This window comes from Coregonus lavaretus (assembly GCF_964263955.1).
Source record: "Coregonus lavaretus genome assembly, chromosome: 2".
In the NCBI taxonomy this organism is placed as follows: Eukaryota; Metazoa; Chordata; class Actinopteri; order Salmoniformes; family Salmonidae; genus Coregonus; species Coregonus lavaretus.
In genome coordinates this window covers 21,159,508-21,181,652 of record NC_139989.1, presented here as the reverse complement: position 1 = coordinate 21,181,652, position 22,145 = coordinate 21,159,508, and the positions used below count along the sequence as shown (strand labels likewise).

At 44.5% G+C, this 22,145-nt stretch overlaps 1 protein-coding gene across 1 annotated transcript in view; it reads left to right on the top strand.

Moving 5' to 3' along the window:
* The window catches only part of LOC311149147 (limb region 1 protein homolog), a 65,278-nt gene that overhangs the window by 34,746 nt on the left and 8,387 nt on the right, over positions 1 to 22,145 (top strand). The window contains exons 6-15 of the mRNA XM_084186234.1: positions 1,785 to 1,911; positions 2,117 to 2,185; positions 2,468 to 2,532; positions 2,973 to 3,045; positions 7,413 to 7,502; positions 8,939 to 9,015; positions 9,600 to 9,677; positions 13,785 to 13,858; positions 14,261 to 14,351; positions 14,948 to 15,014. Coding sequence (XP_084042360.1) covers positions 1,785 to 1,911; positions 2,117 to 2,185; positions 2,468 to 2,532; positions 2,973 to 3,045; positions 7,413 to 7,502; positions 8,939 to 9,015; positions 9,600 to 9,677; positions 13,785 to 13,858; positions 14,261 to 14,351; positions 14,948 to 15,014 — 811 coding nt within the window. The remainder of the gene's footprint in view (positions 1 to 1,784; positions 1,912 to 2,116; positions 2,186 to 2,467; positions 2,533 to 2,972; positions 3,046 to 7,412; positions 7,503 to 8,938; positions 9,016 to 9,599; positions 9,678 to 13,784; positions 13,859 to 14,260; positions 14,352 to 14,947; positions 15,015 to 22,145) is intronic.

Below are 22,145 nucleotides of genomic sequence, written 5' to 3'. Positions count from 1 at the left end.
CAGCTCTCTAGGCACTCTACTCTTTTCTATTTTTACCAATGACCTGCCACTGGCATTAAACAAAGCATGTGTGTCCATGTATGCTGATGATTCAACCATATACGCATCAGCTACCACAGCTAATGAAGTCACTGAATCGCTTAACAAAGAGTTGCAGTCAGTTTCGGAATGGGTGGCCAGTAATAAACTGGTCCTGACATCTCTAAAACTATAAGGGCATTGTATTTGGTACAAATCATTCCCTAAGTTCTAGACCTCAGCTGAATCTCGTAATAAATGGTGTGGCTGTTGAACAATTTTAGGAGACTAAATTACTTGGATTGTAAACTGTCATGGTCAAAACATATAGATTCAATGGTTGCAAAGATGGAGAGAGGTCTGTCCGTACTAAATAATAATATGCCATTTAGCAGACGCTTTTATCTTACAGTCATGTGTGCATACATTTTTACGTATGGGTGGTCCCGGGAATCGAACCCACTACCCTGGCTTTACAAGCGCCATGCTTTACCAATTGAGCTACAGAGGACCACAGAGATGCTCTTCTTTTTTGACACCACACTCCACAAAGAAAGTCCTGTAGGCTCTAGTTTTATCTTATCTTGATTATTGTCCAGCCATATGGTCAAGTGCCACAAAGAAAGACCTAGTTAAGCTGCAGCTGACCCAGAACAGAGCTGCACGTCTTGCTCTTCATTGTAATCAGAGGGCTAATATTAATACTATGCATGCCAGTCTCTATTGGCTAAGAGTTGAGGAAAGACTGACTGCGTCACTTCTTGATTTTATAAGAAACATTAATGTGTTGGAAATTCCAAATTGTTTACATAGTCAACTTACACACAGCACTGACACACACACACTAATGCCACCAGGGTTCCTTTCACAGTCCCCAGGTCCAGAACAAATTCAAGGAAACGTACAGTATTATACAGAGCCATGAGTGCATGGCTTCCATATTATATAGCACAGGTGAACGGCAAACCTGGCACAACGCCTCTCCCCCATGTGACCTACTTGTTGTGTGTATGTACTGACATGTATGTGTAACTGATAGATGCACACACACACACACACACACTACATGTTAATGTTTTTAAATGAATGTAAATTGTAAAGTCTTTTGTCTGTAATGTCCTTTTCGTTATGTGTAGGTCCCCAGTAAGACTAGCTGTCACCATTGGCATCGGCTAATGGGGATCCTAATAAATCAAATCAAAATACTGTAGAACTGTATGGTGGTGAGACTGCAGCAATACTGGTTGTGGGGAGACTGCAGTGTCTGCAAGGTTTCACTTTATGAACCAAGATTGCATCCCAAATGGCATCCTATTCCTACTTATTTTGACCAGCTCAGTGGCCTTGTGGTTAGTATCCGCCCTGAGATTGGAATGTTGGGGGTTTGATCCCTGGTCGAGTCATACCAAATTATCAAAATGGGACCCGATGCCTCTGCTTGGCACTCAGCATTAAGGAGAAGGGTTGAGGGTAAAGCCCTGCAATAGACTAGCGTCCTGTCCATAAACAGGAGATGGGATACTGCCCTATGGGCCGTTCTGGCTCGGACAAGGCTACCTACTTACTTATCATAGGGCTCTGGTCAGGGGCTCTGGTCAAAAGTAGTGCACTACGTAGGGAATAGGGCACCATTTGTTTTGCCGTTCCTTCCTTGCAGTGTGAATGGCCTTAGGAGAACTGGGCAAAATCCCAGCTTGTTATGAATAAAAACGGTGACATTGCTCTTTTTGTTTCTCTCCCCTCCATCTGTGTGTGTTTCCTCGCAGGGCATTAAGTCACGAGTTCTAGAGACCTTTGTGATGCTCTTCCTCCTCGGACTGCTCATCCTAGGAATAGTCTGGGTGGCGTCCGCACTCATTGACAATGACGCAGCCAGTATGGAGTCACTCTATGGTAAGGCTATGGGGATTCTGTCTGTGTCTCAAATGGCACCCTATTCCCTATATAGTGCACTACTTGGACCAGAACTCTATGGGCCCTGGTCAAAAATAGTGCACTATATAGGGAAAAGGGTGCCATTGGGTACGCAGTCGGTCTCTATTTTTTTAGCTGTGGTTTAATGTGTTTGTTCAGCTCTGACTAATATTTCCTCCTTCAGATCTCTGGGAGTTCTACTTACCATACCTCTACTCCTGTATATCTCTGATGGGGGGACTGCTCCTCCTGAGTGAGTATTGGTGTTGGATCATAAGAGCATATTCAATGGAAAATGTGTAAATGAAATGGAATATTATCTCGATTGATGTGCGGCAAGTTCAAGTAACACTTTTAATAGGTCACCAAAGTGTACCAAGTTTCATGCTTTTATGAAAAAGTATGTGGTGGTTGGTTGGGGGGGATCACATATCGCTTGGACTAGAAGATCATTTCTGTAATAATGCCTAAGTCCCTTATGTCCTAGAAGTGTTTTGGTTGTGTCTCACCACTTGTAACTTGGCTTCGTCCCCAGTGTGTACTCCTGTGGGCCTGTCCAGGATGTTCACAGTCATGGGCCAGTTACTAGTCAAACCAACTGTGAGTACTAATTTCCATTCCATTCTCTATCTCTAAAAACGCCTTCATCAGTGTGTTTTATAAGCGCCAGATGCCAGCCAAATAGCTGGCATACTAACCCTTATGACTGGCTACCTAATTGACTTTAACAAATTGGGTTGCAGCAGATTCATTTTTGCCCTCGCACCCCCCTACCTGGCTACATTTTTCATTACGCTGGCTACTTCAGATTTTTGGGAACACACTGCTTCATGTATTTATGTGTACTGTACAAAAACATTAGTGACTATATAGGTTTGACAGACATCATGGATTTCTAGCTTTCCTCTGTCAGACTCTGAAATGGGTCATTTTTGTTATTAACACGCTCGACTTGAGGACACGATGACTACAGACATGTAACCAACTGATCCACCCATCTGTTACTCCCCGGCCCCACATTGGGCCATTTTCTCCCTCAGATCCTGGAGGACCTGGATGAGCAGATTTACTGCATCACTTTGCAAGAGGAAGCCCTTCAGAGGAGATTGAACGGTAGGTTGTCAGTACGTCAGCATCCCAAATAACACTATATTCCCTATTTAGTGAACTAAACAGTGAACTAAATTGACCAGAGCCGTATGGGCCCTGGTCAAAAGTAGTGCACTATATAGGGAGTAGAGTACCATTTGGGACATAGACCAGGAAATGTGTTGGCACATTACATGGAGATGACTACCCCATTGGGTGTGATGGATCACTGCCGCACTGAAATCGAATAGCATTGACAAATCAGCCTCCCCACTCCACCCTCGCTTTCTCTCGTTCTCTCTCTCTCTCTCTCTCTCTCTCGTTCTATCTCTCTCGTTCTATCTCTCTCGTTCTCTCTCTCGTTCTCTCTCTTTAACTTTTGCTGAAGGACATGCTGCAGCTGCTATGGTTGGAGACCATAAATTGCATTGGTGGAGAGTTTTGGAGTCAATTTACGAAGTCTGAGCACACGCCACACTGTCACTACTGGCTAGGTGATTTCCTCATTTGATCACAGGCCCCAGACTGGTAATTACAGACCCCTCATTAGGAGGGAATTTAAATCATCCTGGAGAATGGATGAGTCTCAAATGGCACACTATACCCTATTTAGTGCCCTATGGGCCCTGGTCAAAAACAGCGCTGTGTAGGAAATAGGGTGCCATTTGTGATGGAGAAATGTCTTTCATTCTGATGGTGGTGTATTAGATGTTGGTGAAACATGTTGATAGACTACTACTAACTAGGCTATAGTTTAAGTACGGTTGACTCTGGTTCCCCTGGAAAGGCTCAGGTTTAGGGAAGTTGCTCAGGAGTAAAATACACAATTTGTCAACCTGCCTGCATTGCCTTTTATCTACCGCCACTGTTCCCAGATTCCTTCCTTTAGTGTTGAAGAATCCCTCAAAGCAGGAAGTATTTGAGGAGGCCGCCAAACATACTTTAATATCAAGTCAAGCATGCAACCAAGTGTACAGATGCAAGTAAATAAAGAGGATGAGTGTCTTTACAAACCAGGGAGGTACGGGAGATGGCTTGGGCTGATACCGCTGTTTTCAAACGCTACGCCGGTCCTCTTCTCAATAGGCCTTCTATTTGGCTGCTTGGTGTCCTAGGGCTTACGCCAAACGCTGGTGCTTTGAACACCTGATAAAATAAGTGTAATCTGTTCCTTATCATCGGGTCGAGCAGGATGGGAAAAGAGCTCTCGCTCAGGCGTTGAGTAGCGAGATCCGTGTCGCCTTATCGGAAATCCCAGGATTCTTTTCTGGGGGGGTGGGGGTCGCCACACACACACTCGGGTGAAACTCGAAGGCTATGAGTGGAGGCTAAGGTTCCCTCTGATCTTTCCGAGAAGGGGAGAAGGAGGAGGTTCAGGGATAGTTCACGGGACACACTCCACAAGCGCCCAATGTCCTCTCCTCGCTTGGCCTGTGTCCTCTGCATCCCTCGCCCAACGTCCCGTAGATTAGACCTCTCTCATTAAACTTTGTTTATGTTTGCTGTTTTGGATTATTGAGTGGAATCAATGGATTGTATTGATGTATATTTACTCTTTGGGGGTTTTGAGTTTGCATCTCTTCTTTGTGCAATTACATTCCAAATTACATTTAGGATTTGGTTGTTTGTTCTAGATGGGAAGGAGCGGTGGGTTATTCCGGCTGAGTGGCTGTGTGTGTTTACTCTGCGAGAGCTTTGATAGGACCGTACGAACCACCGGTAGACACGCAGTGGCACGCTCATTACAATATCAGATCTACCTACCTGGCTACCTCGCCAGTCATGGGAAGCAAGCTTGTCCTTTTAAAATGTGTTGCATATGTACACAGTTTAACTGCCTGTCATTCATGTCAGGATCATTTACGTATGCATAATTTACATTGGCCTGACAAAATTATGCAATCTGATTTGGTACTGCCCCCTCCACCAGGTGTCCCTGTTTGCTATGCTATAGCTTATTTTATTGAGAGAGTCTAGCTATGTCCCAATTATCTCTCCTTCCTCCTAAAGTATGCACTTGTTCACTTCCCTTTACTGATTTTTAATAAGTATAAGAAATATGGTGGAAACTCCCTCTAGCCCATGATTTTGTGGTCCTCTGTAGCTCAATTGGTAGAACATGGTGCTTGTAACGCCAGGGTAGTGGGTTCGATCCCCGGGACCACCCATACATAAAAATGTATGCACACATGACTGTAAGTCGCTTTGGATAAAAGCGTCTGCTAAATGCTATATTATTTATTATTTATTATTATTTTAGATTTGTGGGAAGTAGTGAATGAGTGTACACTTAAAAGAGAAAGGAGATATTTTTTGGACGCATCCTTCGTTAAGTTATTGCAGTTCGTTGGTCAGTGTGTTGGTCATTTGAGGAAATTGATTATGCAAGTTAGGCTACATATGATATTGTCCAAAATGGCACAATAATGTATTGATAATGGATTAAGATATCAAATTCTCCCTTTTCTTCCCGAACTTTGGTGTCAATGCTTAGGCCTAGGTAGTTTTACGGCATTCCATTGAGAGTAACAAGGATGGTTTTCATTTTGTACCTCATGCCACATCTTCAGACGCAGTAGCTAATTAGGTGAGAGGGCAACGTAACAATGGGTGGCAGGTAGCCTAGCAGTTAAGAGCGTTGGGCCGGTAACCGAAAGGTTGCTGGTACGAATCCCCGAGCCTACTAGGTGAAAGATCTGTGCCCTCGAGCAAGGCACTTAACCCTAATTGCTCCTGTAAGTCGCTCTGGAAAAGAGCGTCTGCTAAATGAATACAATGTAAACAATGTGTCTGAGGCTCGCTAGCCACTCTGGTTCCCGCGGTGTGTTGAGAGGCAGCAGCAGTGTACTCTGGTCCAGATGCTATGCGGCACGATGACCTTGCCAACACCTCCGTCCGTTACCTCAGCATGCTGCTTAGCATAATGCTAGGTGATGTAATCGCTAAACTATAGTGAAGGTTGGAGAGTTCAATTATTTTCAAAACATATAGCAGCGTCCGTACGTGCACAAACTCTGGAACTCTTTTTGGAGGGGTGCGCTGTCTGCTCTGCTTACTTTTGCTTGAGCAATGTCTCCTCTTAAAATGCTATTATGCACTTTTCCTTTTATTTCCTGCATTAGTTTTCATCATGTAATGATATTGTTCTTGGATGGTGTTCAGATTAATCGATGTTCCTAATAATAGTCACGGCTAGTTGGAGCCTGAAATGTATTTGGAGTCAGTGTAATAAAAGGATTACTGTGAAAAGGTGAGGGTGCAGAGTTTGTTTGGATCCGTTCTCCAGAGAGATGACAGATTTAGATTAAATATGTTGTGGCTGAACAGTCACGGTGCCCCTCAGGGCTCAATGTTGTGTCCGACTCAATTCACAAATCACGTCCTGTTGAACTGCTAGTGTCATTTCCTGTTGCATTGTGACTGCATTTGGTTTGAGGGTTCAACGTTTCCCAACTGCATTCCTGGGACAGGTATTAGGCAGGGCAAAGACAGGATCCACTCTGTTTTTTTGTCCTCCATCTACTCTCTCCATTTCTTTCTTTCTCTTTGGATCCCAAAGCCCATCCAGACAGGGTGTGTCATAATAGTTGGGTGGGAAAAAATATTTGATCAAAGTGATTGGTTCTTCACCCCTGTAACAAAGATTAAATATATTATTTTATTGCACGCTAGTAACAGTGTAACACTGAACTAATTGGTCTTGATCTGCCAATTACCCCAGGGGATGCAAATGGATACTCTTCCACTTGGCTTTGAGGGCTCCAACCTGTATGTCAAGGCTGGAAGTAAAACAGATCAATTAGCCTTAAATGAGCTGCCCTTGTGGTTTTCCTGGAGAATCCCTCGCTGTCTTCTCCCGAGCCCCGGGACCAGTTGGAGCATGCACCCGTTCGCTCGCTAGACAGCACTGACACAGGAGGTTATTTTTTACTTGTTTGAGAGATCACATTGTTATGTACTAAGCAGGATTACCCATTCAGATAAAATATGTGAAATGCCATAAAGGTTGAGGTAAGAAAATACGTATGTGAAGTTGACATGCTCTTAATTGTGGCATTAGTGCACACTCACTTCAACCTTTCTGGAAAAATAACTGTACTTACGTGAGCAGTGACTGAAAATGATTTATCTAACTGGTAAAGGGACACCACTTGCTATGACTGCACAATTCTTGGACATTGATCATGTGTAGCTAATCGAACAGTCTAACTAGCCTCCCTGTTTTATAAAATTAACAAACCTTTTCAGTTATTTGGCAGATATTTGGTAGTTGAATCACTGACTAAGTGGTGCTTGGGTGAGTGAAGTGTAAAGATAACAATGAAGTCAAAAGCTTGATTAAATGACATCCCTGAGACTCTTGTTTGATGTGGTTCTTTTCTGGTCCGCAGGGTCAACATCATCTCACTCTCATTCCCAAGGAAGCGCTCATAGACTCAACAAAGAATTGGACATCGTCCGAGATCAGAGGAATAAACTGGGTGAGTTGCTGGTGCTGCATTATGCTCTACTCGAATTATAATATGTATGGACAGATGCTGTCTTTCGGCGCTTCCCATTCAATTTCCCATTGAAACATATGCAAAGAAGTAGGCTTTTCCGAAATTGCTGAGAGCCGGTGACCCTTTCTTCTCCCTTTCTTAATTTGGACAAGTCTCAAAGCATTTCTGCTCAATAATTATTCTTTCCCGTCCTTTTTAGGATATTATAAATGAGGTACAGTGGGTGCACACCGTGGCTTTTGGGGGTTGGGAGGGGGAGAGGAGGCCACAAAGGCACTTAGGATATTGGACAAGATGCAAACTTTATATTGCGCTCAGCCTTTTAGTGGTGTCATTAATTTAGCAGAATGGTGCATATAGAATGCGCCTTGGCAAACTTCACAGGCTGCCCATGCTGGCACCAGGGGAGGGAGAGAGACAGAGGGGGGGAGAGAGAGTAGGATGGAGGGCAAGTTAGACAAACTCGTAGGAAGGACACAGGACCACAGTGTTATAAAGTGATTTCAAAAGGGGCATTACATCACAAGTCCTTTACTGTCTGTGGCCAATGATGTGGCCCATCAGTCAGTCTTCAGAAGCCATCAATGCTGACATATTACTATGGTCAGGCAGGTTCTCAATGTGTAGAGCGATTAAAACAGTAGAGATTTAATCTCTGCAACCACCTATTTACGTCAGAACAAGAAGGCATATCAGTAGCAGCAGCTCTACCTCTCATCATTTAACAGGTAGACTTATAAATCAAGTTATTCATTTGAATCTCAGCTTTTGTTTGATCTCTACTCTATTATTGTTTCTAGAACGAAGATTGTCTGACTAATTAAAGAGGAAGACTGATTTATGGTTAGTTGTGAAAGCCATATTACCTTCAGCCTCTCTGGGCTCTGATGAGAGAGGAGATGGTGTTGGTACACATTCACGATATATGTTTAACCAAACCAAGTTGTACTAACTCTAAATAAACCCTGAGGCCATGAGGTGTCACTTCTCACCTTTAATATCTTTGATATATTAATGAACCAATTTAGGAAAAGAGTCTTTTATAATATCGGAAGTGATTTACTCTTGATTTAACCTAATGTAGCAGGCGTAAAAGAAACGCCTGAGCGGGTCGGCAAAAACCGGAAGTATCTGTTTTTTTGGCCCCGCCTCTTCTCTGCTTTCCCCCTGAAAACCAGATGCTTCCGGTTTCTACCCGACCGAGCTGAGGGTGCTTTTGATTGATTTGAGGTATTGGTCGTATTTGCATATACGGTACGACTCCAAATTCTGTCTCTTCCTCCGTCTGTCTCTTCCTCCGTCTGTCTCTTCCTCTGTCTGTCTCTTCCTCCGTCTGTCTCTTTGCCCTCTCTCTCACTGCCCCCCCTCCTCATCCCCTCTCTCTCCCCCCCACCTTTCCTTCTTCCCTCCCCTAGGGAGGAGGAAGAAAGCCTCTGCATGGGAGAAGAACCTGCTCTACCCCATTGTGATGTTAATACTGCTCACAGGGACGGTGAGTCTTCAGATTGATACTACTGCAGCCAGTCAGCCCCACTAAAGCCCCCCCACCCACCACCCCCTGTTTACCCATGGCGTATAAAATAGAAAGCCTTGGTGGCGGCTGGGGAGTTTTCCTGGGTCAACTCAGTCTGCATCCCAAATGGCACCCTATTCCCTATATAGTTCACTACTTTTGACCAAAACCCTATGGCACCCTATTCCCTATATAGTGCACTATATAGGGAATAGGGTGCCACCTGACCCCGTCTGCAGCACAGCGCATCAAGCCCCTGGGTGTGTTGTCTTTTGTCGACCGTGTTTAAGGAATAGTCACATCGCTGCAACAGCTGGGCTTTTAATTGAATCCCCCACATAGAGTAATCTGCCTCATTTAGCATGCTCAGTGCTGTACAGCAGCGGTGCGTTTGCTGAGCCCAAATGCCCCAGATTCTTCAAGCTTAAGTGTGGAACTGCTTACAGAACACACGCATTCCAGAGTACAGACAAACAATCACTTATGATTAGTTCTGTGTTGTCTTTGACCTAATCATGTTAGCTAAACCCTTCTGTTTCTCGGCTCCTACTCCTCCTCCGTAGACCATCTCAGTCCTGCTGGTGGCGCTGAATATCCTCTATCTGCTGGTGGATGAGACGGCCATGCCAAAGGGATCAACGGTAGGGCCTGGCTATAGTGGGTAGAGAGTTACTTCCTGTTCCCCTTTTAAACAGATGCACACCGAAGTCCGTTTTCACACGCAAACACACAACACAGATAAACTCGGAGCGAGGCCGCTACTGAACTAGACCGTTGCGAAGGTGCTCGGCAGTCGCCGGTGACATAAATCAAATTCCGGATATGCTCAGGTGCATGTTGGGAAGAAAGGAAAGAAAGCTCTGGGCCAGATGTTTATCATAGCAGAGCTATGGTCCCCTTTTGTTGAGCTGCTCCTCATTGAAAGTCATTTCACAGCGGCATGCAGATGAAACGTGTGATCTGTGTGTGTCCACGGCAGGTGAAATAAGCTGCATTACCGTCTCCTCAGTTAGTGTGTGTGTGTGTGTGTTCAGTCAGTAGATCTGTGGTACTGTGTGGACCAGGCAGGCCAGGTGAACTCCTGTTATGAGTCTGTCTGACTGGAGTGCTTAATGGCCCTCCAGATTGCATCTCCTCTTGCATGCAATGTACTTTCTTAATCTCTTTCTCGTTTCATCTGGTACGACCGAGGTGTGTGTGTGTGTGTGTGTGTTTTCCTTTCGTCTGACAAAGGCAACAAAATGTATCTTATTTCTGCCTCATTTCTCAGCTCGTCTTGCGGGCGACTGGCCACCCTCCTCGACATTCCAATTATTTTATCGAGGAGATATTTTCTTTGGCATGATGCATCGCAGAAAATCCCCCAAATTACGCTTGTCATGCAGCTTGAGTCCTGGCTCCCTCCTTCCCCTGACAGCCACAGCACCACTAAATGGTTTACGCGTTTGATGAGCTGGATGGATGCCACGCCTCTGATCTCACATCGCTACAGCGACATTGTTGTGGGGGGGTGGGCGGGTGTCCAAAGAGTTGATCAGTATGGATAACATATCCATTTAACAAATGTAATGGGGTGGTGGTGGGGGGGGGGGGGTTACGTCCCAATGCCCTCATACTCTGTCTATACACTCTCAGAGAGAAGAGAGCGAGAGAGGGCCGAGAGGGGAAGAAGGAAGAGGAGGGGGAAAGGGAGAGAGGGAGGACTGGGACAGGTAGGATAAAGAGATGGAGAAAGGAGACGGAGAAGGGAAGATGGAAGGGAAAAAGAGAGCGAGAGAGAGGGCCCGTGGCCTCCAGACTGTGGGAAAGTCAAATGAGCTGTAGGACCAGGAGTAGAGTACAGCAGCACAATGGAGTGGCACTGCGGCTGTTTGTCTATCCCTTACTCCCGCTCCCTCACAACACTGCATGGCACTCAGCACACTGAGTACTACAGGGCTGCTGCTACTCCAGCCTCCTCCACCTCTCTCTGACTCAGACAGCCTGGGAGGAGAGGAGAGGAGGCGCTCCAGTCAGAGGACAGGGCTTTTTACAGCTTGATGAACGGGTGTAACGAGGACCAATAAAAAAGTGTTATTGCCAGCTCGTCCCTTGTGGAATTAGGACCATCATAGCATTTTACACTGTATTTCATAAATGACCCATTCAGGTGGAGATGGAGCAATAACAAAACCCCAACACCATCTTTCCCTCCACCTCCTCCCTGCGGAGTAGGTTGAAGTTGCCCCTCAACGCTGATCTTAGGTCAGTTTTGCATTTCCGTCCAATATTTCTTAATGGGGCAATCCGCAGTTGAAAGAATAACGAAGTGGGTACCCCGCCTCAGTTTTGGTAAAAAGCTGAGGTATGGGCCTGAAGAAATGTAACTACAATAAAATTCATAGAGCTATTGATGGAACGACTGTTTTAAGCATATTTTTGTTTACAAACGTGGGAGTTAAACAGGCTCATATTTTGGGTTCTGATGGGGTCTGACAGTTGAACTAAGCTCATGAGGCGTTCATAAGTTATATTCTTCACGAGTCGTTGAGTATATTTCATTAATTTCTAAATCCAAAAATGGATGTAGCAACTGTGGACTGTCCCTTTTAAGGTTACAATTGGGGAAGCTGATCCTAGATCTGTACCTAGGGGAAACTTCACCCAGAGCCCCACCTCCCACCACCTCCCACCACCGCAGACCTCTGAACCTTTGACTGATGACTAGCATTGCAAAATTCCAGGAACTTTCAATAAATTCCCTGGTTTTCAAGAAATCCCGGTTGGAGGATTCCAAATTTACTGCTTATTCCCTCCAGATTCCGCGAATCAGTCAACTGGGATTTCGGGAAAATTAGGGAATTTATTGATAGTTCCCAGAATTTTGTAATCCTACTGATGACATTCAGTTCCTTGTCAGTCTGCAGCTTTGCAAAAAAACATCTTAATCCACAATGAGTATTTTTTCTTTCTGTTATTATCCGTCATTAAAACTATGTGAAGTACATCAAAGCGTGGAGGAGGAGGAGGAGGACGGGACACACCTGAAGGGCCCAGCTGGCCCCGACCGCTGTGTGTGTACACGCTCTGCACTCGGCTCATGACCTCACCTGCACACAGGTGCTGTTCGCCGCTAATCCCAGAAGCAACAAACACACCAAGGTGTGTCTGAATGAGCCAGCCACGGCAGGCTGCGACCAACACCTACCTTACCCTCTGCCCCAGCCCGCCCCAGCCCAACACTAGAATGCAAAGGAGACTAGGTTGAAAAGAGGCAGAATGAGAAAGCTGCCACATACACACAGACACAGACACACACACCTGCCACTTTAACATGTTAATATCTTTACAAAATGGCAGAACGGTAACCCTGAAGAGTTTACCTTTCCCATAACATTGACACACAAGCATACACACTCCCTCTCCCTCACACAACCCCTCCCACTATTAATACATGACATCAGATGCTGTGTGCTAATTCCCTGAGAGGGCTCTGCAGCACATGTCTACAGTAAGCTCCTTTAGATGCTACTTGCATAAAAAGGCGTGAAACGACCTGTCAGACTTCCCTTTTTATTCTCTCTTTGCTCTCTTTGTTTGTGTTTGTGCGTGTGTGTGTGTGTGTGTGCGAGAGAGTTTGTGCAGAGTGTATGAACAAGTGTTTCTTTGTAGGTATGAATACTGTCCGAGCTAGCTCCTAGATGTTGACGCCGGTGAAGTTTTCAACTTGATAGAAATGCAGCACTCTGAACAATAACGTGTCCCTGTGCTGCTGTGCCATAGCATAGATCTCTCCAACGGACAAGCTGCGTCCCAAATGGCACCCTTTTCTGTAAATAGTGCACTACTTTTGAGACGAGCCCCATGGGCCCTGGTCCAAAGTAGTGCACTACAGCAGAGAAAGACATTGGTTGAGTCCCAAATGGGACCCTATTCCGTATATAGTGCACTACTTTTGAAACGAGTCCCTTGGTCCCTGGTGAAAAGTAGTGCACTATAAAGGGAATAAGGTGTCATTTGGGACAGGAACATTGTCTTCCTCTGCTGTGTCTCTCCAACACAGAGACACAGTGGTTAATGTAAACAGCTACGGTGCCAAGTCTGACAAAAGCAAATATCACACAGATGCCGAGGCTAGTGGCGTGTATATATAGATGTATCTTTTTTCCCGCACAAACTTCAGACGGGCAGAAAATATTTGATATGTTTGCTGTAGTATTTGTTGTGTTGTTTTTCTATGTTCAATACTTTTTACTGTAAGCACTTCAATGCCTTTTTGCTTGTTTGAACACCTGTTCACATATTGTGTGATCAACAGTGATTTAAAAAGGGAGTCTTTTCTCTCTTTCATCGCTTTCCATCCATTACTGAGCCGGTTAATTATGTCTGTCTGGGTTGAAGAGAGAACTTTGATTTGTGCCAAGTTTGAACTTTTCCTTCTGTAATCACATGCCCACAGATTACAGAACCTCACTAAGTACTTCACTTGAACTTTGTCATGTACAATCATTTTACTCATGGTTTATTTGTACTGTAAAATAAATGCATTATTTGAGTATTCTTCCGACTACACAAAGACAAATGAGAAATCCTAATTTTGATGATTTTTCTAGCCTTTTGGTCACTACCACTGCAGCATGGGTTTGAATCCAGGCCATTTGCTATTTCAGCCCACTCTCTCATCCCATCTTTCCTCGTCTGTCCTATCTAAGTTGTCCTTAACAAAACATCAACAACAAAACACACTCTCCCTCTGTCGGTCATTCCAGGATCGGGGACTTGGGAACACCTCACTGTCCACGTTCGGAGTCGTCCAGGCCGTCGTCGAGATCATCCTCATGTTGTATCCTTTTAATGACCCCTCTGCTCTGGGGCCATATCTGTATGAATTGTCTCAGACTAGGAGTACTGATCCAGGATCAGGTCCTCTCTGGCCATGTAATCTTATTCATTGTGATCATAAAGGCAAACCTGATCCTAGATCAGCAGTCCTACTCTAAGACACTTGATACATATGGCCCCTGCTCCATGGCGATCTGAGTGACATTCCTAGGACTGGTGGTGTTGACTTAAGACATAGCTTAGCGGGACACCTTCCGGGACATTCTGTCGTGTTTCGTCACCTCTTTTCACCTTTATCCTTGGTGAAAAGGTGCCAACTGGCCACTTTAAATGTCACTAAATGTCCATATTAAGGCTTTTTTGCCCCAAGCGTAAGGATCTCTTGTCCTTGATTCAGCAACAGCTACTTGATGGTGTCCTCAGTTGTCGGCTTCTACAGCTTGCGAGTGTTTGAAGGCCTCACTCCCAGGAAAGACGACACGACCATGACAACGGTAAACACACACACACACACACACACACACACACGAAGAAGGTGATATATTTAGGCCTCCTTTTGTTTCATCCTCTTCAGCCCTCTCTCTCTCTTCCTTTCTTGCTTTCATTCTTTCTCTATCTCACTCCTCTTCTCTGACGTCTTCCTCACCAGCCCTCAATCTGAATGGTTCAGTTGACCTCTTATTTTCAGGGGAAAACAGTGTGTGTGTGTACGTACTCTGTTTGGCCCACGGTGGCAGCCATTCACTTGGTAATGAGCAGGGGGAACGGTGAGGCTTTGTAACTAGCCAGGTGAAAGGACTTGAAAGCCACAAAGGAGCAGAACCTGGTAATGAGCATCTTCAGAGGGACTAATTGCACAATATGTGGAATCCATTTACTCTGAAGAGGTGTGTGCGCGTCTGTGTGTGTGTGTGTGTGTGTGTGTGTGTGTGTGTGTGTGTGTGTGTACACACACTGACTTGCAAAGGTATTCTCGCCCTCAGTTCTCACACTCAAATGTTTTCATCATGGTCTATCTATTTGTTAATCGAGTTCATTAATTAAAATTCTATACCTGCTGACTCTAACCCTGTCTGTCTCCCTCATGTAGATCATTGGTTGCTGTGTGTCCATCCTGGTGCTGAGTTCAGCCCTGCCAGTTATGTCCAGAACGCTTGGTGAGTCTCTCCTGCCTTTTATTCAACCTTTTTTTATTTTGTTGTGTCCCAAATGGCACCCTATTCCCTATGTAGCGCACTAAAGCGTAGTTGATGGAACCAATAGGTGAGCACAGATGTACATTTTCCACTGAGGACTTTAGTGCACTTTTTTGGATAATCTTTATGACAAACGAATTGGAGGGCAGGGATGAAGGGAGGTGAGGTGACCATCCCAGTCCCGGTCTTAAATAAATGACCATGAGTGCTGGTTAGAGAACTTCAGCCATCCCCTGCCGTCCCAGCCTCCCCCTCAGACCGTTAAGGTTAACAAGTTAAATTCCTTCATAGTTTGCCATGGCGATTTGAGAAGAGAATGGAGCAAGAGAGGGAAAAATGACAGGGTAGCAGCGCCATCACAATGGTACTAATAAACACGCAGAGAGCAGACAGCTGTTTAAATAGCATAATCGCCTGTGTGTGTCTGTGTGTGTGTGTTGGCGTACAGCGAGTCATAGGGAGCTTTGCAAAATATCAACAGGTTCTGCTCTGTGATGCTGAAAAGGAATAAAGGTCACCCCCATCCAAAGCCCTCTGGAGGAAGACATGGGGGAGAGGGAGTTTGAATATGTGTGTTATCTAAACTCTTCAGTGTTAACGTTCTGCCATTTTGTGAAGATATTAACATGTCAAAGTGGTGTGTGTGTGAGAACATTTTACATTTTAGTCATTTAGCAGACGCTCTTATCCAGAGCGACTTACAGTTAGTGAATACAGTGGGGAAAAAAAGTATTTAGTCAGCCACCAATTGTGCAAGTTCTCCCACTTAAAAAGATGAGAGAGGCCTGTAATTTTCATCATAGGTACACGTCAACTATGACAGACAAATTGAGAAAAGAAAATCCAGAAAATCACATTGTAGGATTTTTAATGAATTTATTTGCAAATTATGGTGGAAAATAAGTATTTGGTCACCTACAAACAAGCAAGATTTCTGTCTCTCACAGACCTGTAACTTCTTCTTTAAGAGGCTCCTCTGTCCTCCACTCGTTACCTGTATTAATGGCACCTGTTTGAACTTGTTATCAGTATAAAAGACACCTGTCCACAACCTCAAACAGTCACACTCCAAACTCCACTATGGCCAAGACCAAAGAGCTGTCAAAGGACACCAGAAACATAATTGTAGACCTGCACCAGGCTGGGAAGACTGAATCTGCAATAGGTAAGCAGCTTGGTTTGAAGAAATCAACTGTGGGAGCAATTATTAGGAAATGGAAGACATACAAGACCACTGATAATCTCCCTCGATCTGGGGCTCCACGCAAGATCTCACCCCGTGGGGTCAAAATGATCACAAGAACGGTGAGCAAAAATCCCAGAACCACACAGGGGGACCTAGTGAATGACCTGCAGAGAGCTGGGACCAAAGTAACAAAGCCTACCATCAGTAACACACTACGCCGCCAGGGACTCAAATCCTGCAGTGCCAGACGTGTCCCCCTGCTTAAGCCAGTACATGTCCAGGCCCGTCTGAAGTTTGCTAGAGTGCATTTGGATGATCCAGAAGAGGATTGGGAGAATGTCATATGGTCAGATGAAACCAAAATAGAACTTTTTGGTAAAAACTCAACTCGTCGTGTTTGGAGGACAAAGAATGCTGAGTTGCATCCAAAGAACACCATACCTACTGTGAAGCATGGGGGTGGAAACATCATGCTTTGGGGCTGTTTTTCTGCAAAGGGACCAGGACGACTGATCCGTGTAAAGGAAAGAATGAATGGGGCCATGTATCGTGAGATTTTGAGTGAAAACCTCCTTCCAGCAGCAAGGGCATTGAAGATGAAATGTGGCTGGGTCTTTCAGCATGACAATGATCCCAAACACACCGCCCGGGCAACAAAGGAGTGGCTTCGTAAGAAGCATTTCAAGGTCCTGGAGTGGCCTAGCCAGTCTCCAGATCTCAACCTCATAGAAAATCTTTGGAGGGAGTTGAAAGTCCGTGCTGCCCAGCGACAGCCCCAAAACATCACTGCTCTAGAGGAGATCTGCATGGAGGAATGGGCCAAAATACCAGCAACAGTGTGTGAAAACCTTGTGAAGACTTACAGAAAACGTTTGACCTGTGTCATTGCCAACAAAGGGTATATAACAAAGTATTGAGAAACTTTTGTTATTGACCAAATACTTATTTTCCACCATAATTTGCAAATAAATTCATTAAAAATCCTACAATGTGATTTTCTGGATTTTTTTTTCTCATTTTGTCTGTCATAGTTGACGTGTACATATGATGAAAATAACAGGCCTCTCTCATCTTTTTAAGTGGGAGAACTTGCACAATTGGTGGCTGACTAAATACTTTTTTTCCCCACTGTACATATATTTCTTTTTATACTGGCCCCCTGTGGGAATCGAACCCACAACCCTGGCGTTGCAAACGCCATGCTCTATCAACTGAGCTACATCCCTGCCGGCCATTCCCTCCCCTACCCTGGACGACGCTGGGCCAGTTGTGCGCCGCCCATGAGTCTCCCGGTCGCGGCCGGCTGCGACAGAGCCTGGATTCGAACCAGGATCTCTAGTGGCACAGTTAGCACTGCGATGCCTTAGACCACTGCGCCACTCAGGAGTACATCGTACAGAACCAGAGGGCATGATTGATTAAGCAAAATAAGTCAGATTACTTGGGTTTCAACTACTTGAAAAATCCTCCTGTAGCTCAGTTGGTAGAGCATGGCGTTTGCAACGCCAGGGTTGTGGGTTCGATTCCCACGGGGGGCCAGTATGGAAAATGTATGCACTCACTAACTGGAAGTCGCTCTGGATAAAAGCGTCTGCTAAATGACTAAAATGTAAATTTTAATAAACCAATAGAAAACTCCACCAATCTGGCACTCCAAGCAGACTCAAGCAAAATGTCAACGTATTTGAAAGGATTTTTCAAGTATTTGAACCCAGGTCTGACATAAACACAAACATCACTAAGAGTTGAGGTGATGTAGGAGAAAATGGGTCTGATGCCCTATGATAACTGCTGCTCGTACAGTAATCCTGGTGGACAGACGGCATGTTTTATTTAAGCTTCTCTTAAAGGAGAGCCATGGGACCTGTAATGCTACTGAAATGGGAGTGCTCAGTACTCGTTTCTCCGTGGCAGCGACGCCAGGGTTAGTCAGGGTGCAGACAAGGGTAAAAGTCCCATAAACACATTTTATTTCAGAGGGGGAAACGGACGGCTAAAAGAGACCAGTTATGTAAGTGTGTTTGTTTGAATATAGTCTGTGCCTAAATGGCAAGCTATTCCAGGGCTCTACAGTGCGACCATGTTACTCGCATATACACGAGTCTTGTTACCTCAAATATTTTTCATTGATTGTGCTCGTACATTTCTTTGGGTGCTCTACATGTGCTCCTTGTGAAAAAAGGTGGGTGTAGAGCCCTATTATTCCCTACATAGTGCACTACTTTAACCATGGGGAATTGGGTGCCATTTAGGACAAAAACATACACTAGAAACCCCACCCCCATTGAGAAGTAATTTTTCTCTCCCTGTATGTTTGTGTAACTTTTATCTGCAGTGTCCCCAAAAGCACAGTGAGACTCTGGTCACTCCTGTCAGCCTGGCTGCTGTTCCTGGGATAATACACCGTGGCTGGGCAAAAGTAGTGCACTATATAGGGATTAGGGTGCCATTTGGGGCGCACCCTATCAAACAGAGTACAACCATCTCAGAAAATTACAATTTATTACATAGATGCTATTCTAGATAGTCGTCATTTATCGTTCCTTATCTAAAGTCGATTGAATACGTAGGCCACCTTTCTCACCGATTTTAGTGGATGTATTATCAAAATGAATCCGCAAATGTAATCACCACGACGGCTTTCTTCTTACTTGGAATGGATCGTGAGACGAGATGGATTCCACTTGGCCCACATCAGAGCATATGAGCGGAGTGGAGCGGGAGCGGACGGATTTTGAACAGAGCGCAGAGCGGAATTTTTAAAAGGACGGAGCGTCGCCCTATGTCCCGCTCCAATTTCGCTCGCTCACACCACGAGTCTGAAGCATGCTCAAGCCTGACCCAGAATCCATCTGTTTAATTTAATTTGTGTCGTCCATGAATTTGTATTTTATAGAGCGAGAGGAGCAGCAGCAGCAACAAGAGAAAAGGGTTGAGGAATTCAAAAGTTTATTCACTGCACGCAAAGGCCCAACCATAACAAGGGAGAGAAAAAGAGAGCTGGATGTAGCATTTTTTGAAATGATTTTCATGGACTATGAACCGCTGAGTAAAGGAGAACGCGAAGGGATGCAGCTCAACCGGGCTACACTCCCCCAAGAAACTATGATAAATCAGTACTTTACTTTGTCAAATTTACATCTGAGATGCCCCATTCACATGCTTCAGCTGGCGATCAAAAACGCCGTTAACAAGCACGACAACATTAATAGGCTGTTAGTGAAAGTCGGGCACCTGGTGAAAAGTGTACGCAAGAGCACAGAGGAAACCGACCAATTAGGTGTCCGCCCCACAAATGCCTGCGCCATTCGATGGAGCAGCCAGCTGCGGATGATTCAGTCGTTCATCCGGTTGTTCCAAAAAGACCCGTTATGGTAAAACAAACTCAAGTCTAATGTTGCTAACATCACCCTGAATCAAGTACGGCAGCTGACGCACCTTGTCAGTGTGCTGACACCACTAGCAGACCTCACAGACAAAATGCAGAAGGAGCTGGGGAACCTGGGGATGATCCTCCCTGCTGTCACAGAAATCAAATCCCTGCTCACCGATTACACTCACGCTGCACTTCCAATGGGCATCGCTGCTTTTGCAGAAACATTGGCAAACAACGTGTCAATTCGCTATGGAATATACTATACTGATTAACATCTCATTTTAGCGTCAGTGTTAGATCCCCGTTTCAAGACAGAATGGATAATCCGAGATGAGTCTGTATGCAACAAATTCGGGGAGATAAAGTAAGGCTGTGGTTTAAGCTAAAAGTGAAATACATGCAGATTTTGTTCCTTTTTTGGAGTGAGCGGGGGGCGATTTGAGTGGAGCGCGATGCAAACTGCGTTGAGCGCTGAGCGATAATGAGCGGACTGGCCTGATGTGTCTTTGAGCGGGGGGAGCGGAGGGGTGAACAGCTCCGTGAGCGAGGAGCTGAGATTCTCACCGCTCCACTCCGCTCATATGCTCTGGCCCACATACACACAGTAATACATAATGCTACATTCTGCAAATGGTGATGATAAAAACTGGCTGAAGTGAAACGATCAGAAGAAGACAGGTTCTTCTAAGAGGGGTTACATCATCTCTAGACACATGCCATATAGCCCTATGGGCCCTGGTCAAAAGTAGTGCACTATATCGGGAATAGGGTGCCATTTGGGACGTAAGCATAGTCTCCTCTCCTGCTAACGGTGCCATTCCAAATGCCAAGAACCCCTTTACTTCCCATCAGCTTTTCTCCAAATACCAAACCGAGATCAAAACAAGGTGTATTGACTGCGGTCTCTCTCCACCCTCTCCCGTCTCTTTACAGGCAATTTGGTTAAAGGCCCTCTGTTCGCCAACTGCTTACAGAGGCTGTAAATACATCTTTACAGACACTCAAGCAATCGCCTAATCTAATTGTTGCGCAGTGGTTTCACGGGCATTACCGGATAAAAAAAATCTAAGAATATTACCTCACACAGTGAGCTATGACAGTTTGGTAATAGCTACATTTGATCAATACTGTGATGAATCGAATGGTTGGTTGATGTTTTGATATTGGGTATGCTTGTCGTGTTTTAATAACAATGTTAATGCAATCACAGCTTGGGTGCATGCACTGTGACTTAGTTCACACTAAGAACATTGAAGGAAAGCACAGGAATCAATGATAAGAGTGAAGAATATTTACAACTGAAGAATTTTAATCCACCTCAGGGTAAATTATCCTCCTGTTAGTGTCACTTTCTCTCTTTTTTTTTATTGAGAGCAGTAAAACCCTTACGGAAAAACCACATGACTTCTTGTGGAGAATCGCATGATTTCACGTAATGTTTCACATGTGAAAACCTGTTTTTGCAACACCACATTTCACATGTGAAAACAAAATGTTGTCGTTATGATACACAGTGCTTTTAACATAAGGTTTTCAATGTACATATTTGAGTACATTGCATATGTTTATTTATACAGTAATTATTATTCAGTGTGTCCTCACCTGGGATTTGAACTCACAACCACTTGGTTCACGGCATTACGATCTTTCTGCTATGCCACCATGTCTGTGTCAATGACTGATTTCACCTGTATTCCCACACTTTGGACTTCAAAGTAAATCTCAGCTTTTTTAAAAATGCACTCAAGATAAACTATTATATTTATCATAGTGATTCAGGAGTAACATTAAAACAGAATAATATGCCTCACGAACATTAGACAATGATACAGAAAACCATCAAATTGCTGAAATAAGTAAATTCAATCAATGATGAGAGAATTGTCAGATTAACTGATTACTAAAATAGAAGTGTAGATGGCACTCTTTTTCTATGTGCAGAGATGTATTATAGGTAATGAATGTGTAGGGTAATGTTACCGACTTTGTGGTACAGCAGAAAGATCAGCGCACCTTACATTTGGAGGTTGTGAGTTCAAATCCCAGGTGGGGTCATATTTTTGCTGAACAGCGTACTTTAAAACCACCATTACTTTACTTATGATGGTTTGGGACCATTTGGGACCATCACGTGATGTCCTGACGACTGGTAAAACAAATGATCAGGTGATCCTGTGATCTTATGTGAAGTTAATGTGACCACATGTAAAGCAACGTGATAACATGAAACTAAACATGTGACAACATGATCTCATGTGAAAACAATCTTATGTGAATTGTTTCAAAAACATGGTTTCACATGCAAAATGTCACATGTTATGTGTTCCAAAAACATGTTTCACATGTGAAATTGTGATTTTTCATGTGAAATCATACGTTTTTTCCGTAAGGGAACTTTCTGCCACTACTACTGAGATGAGGTTGGTACTCAAATGGCACCCTATTCAACTATGTAGTGCACTTCTTTTGACCAGGGCGCACAGGGCTCTAGTCAAAAGTTATGCACCATATAGGGAAAAAGGTGCCATTT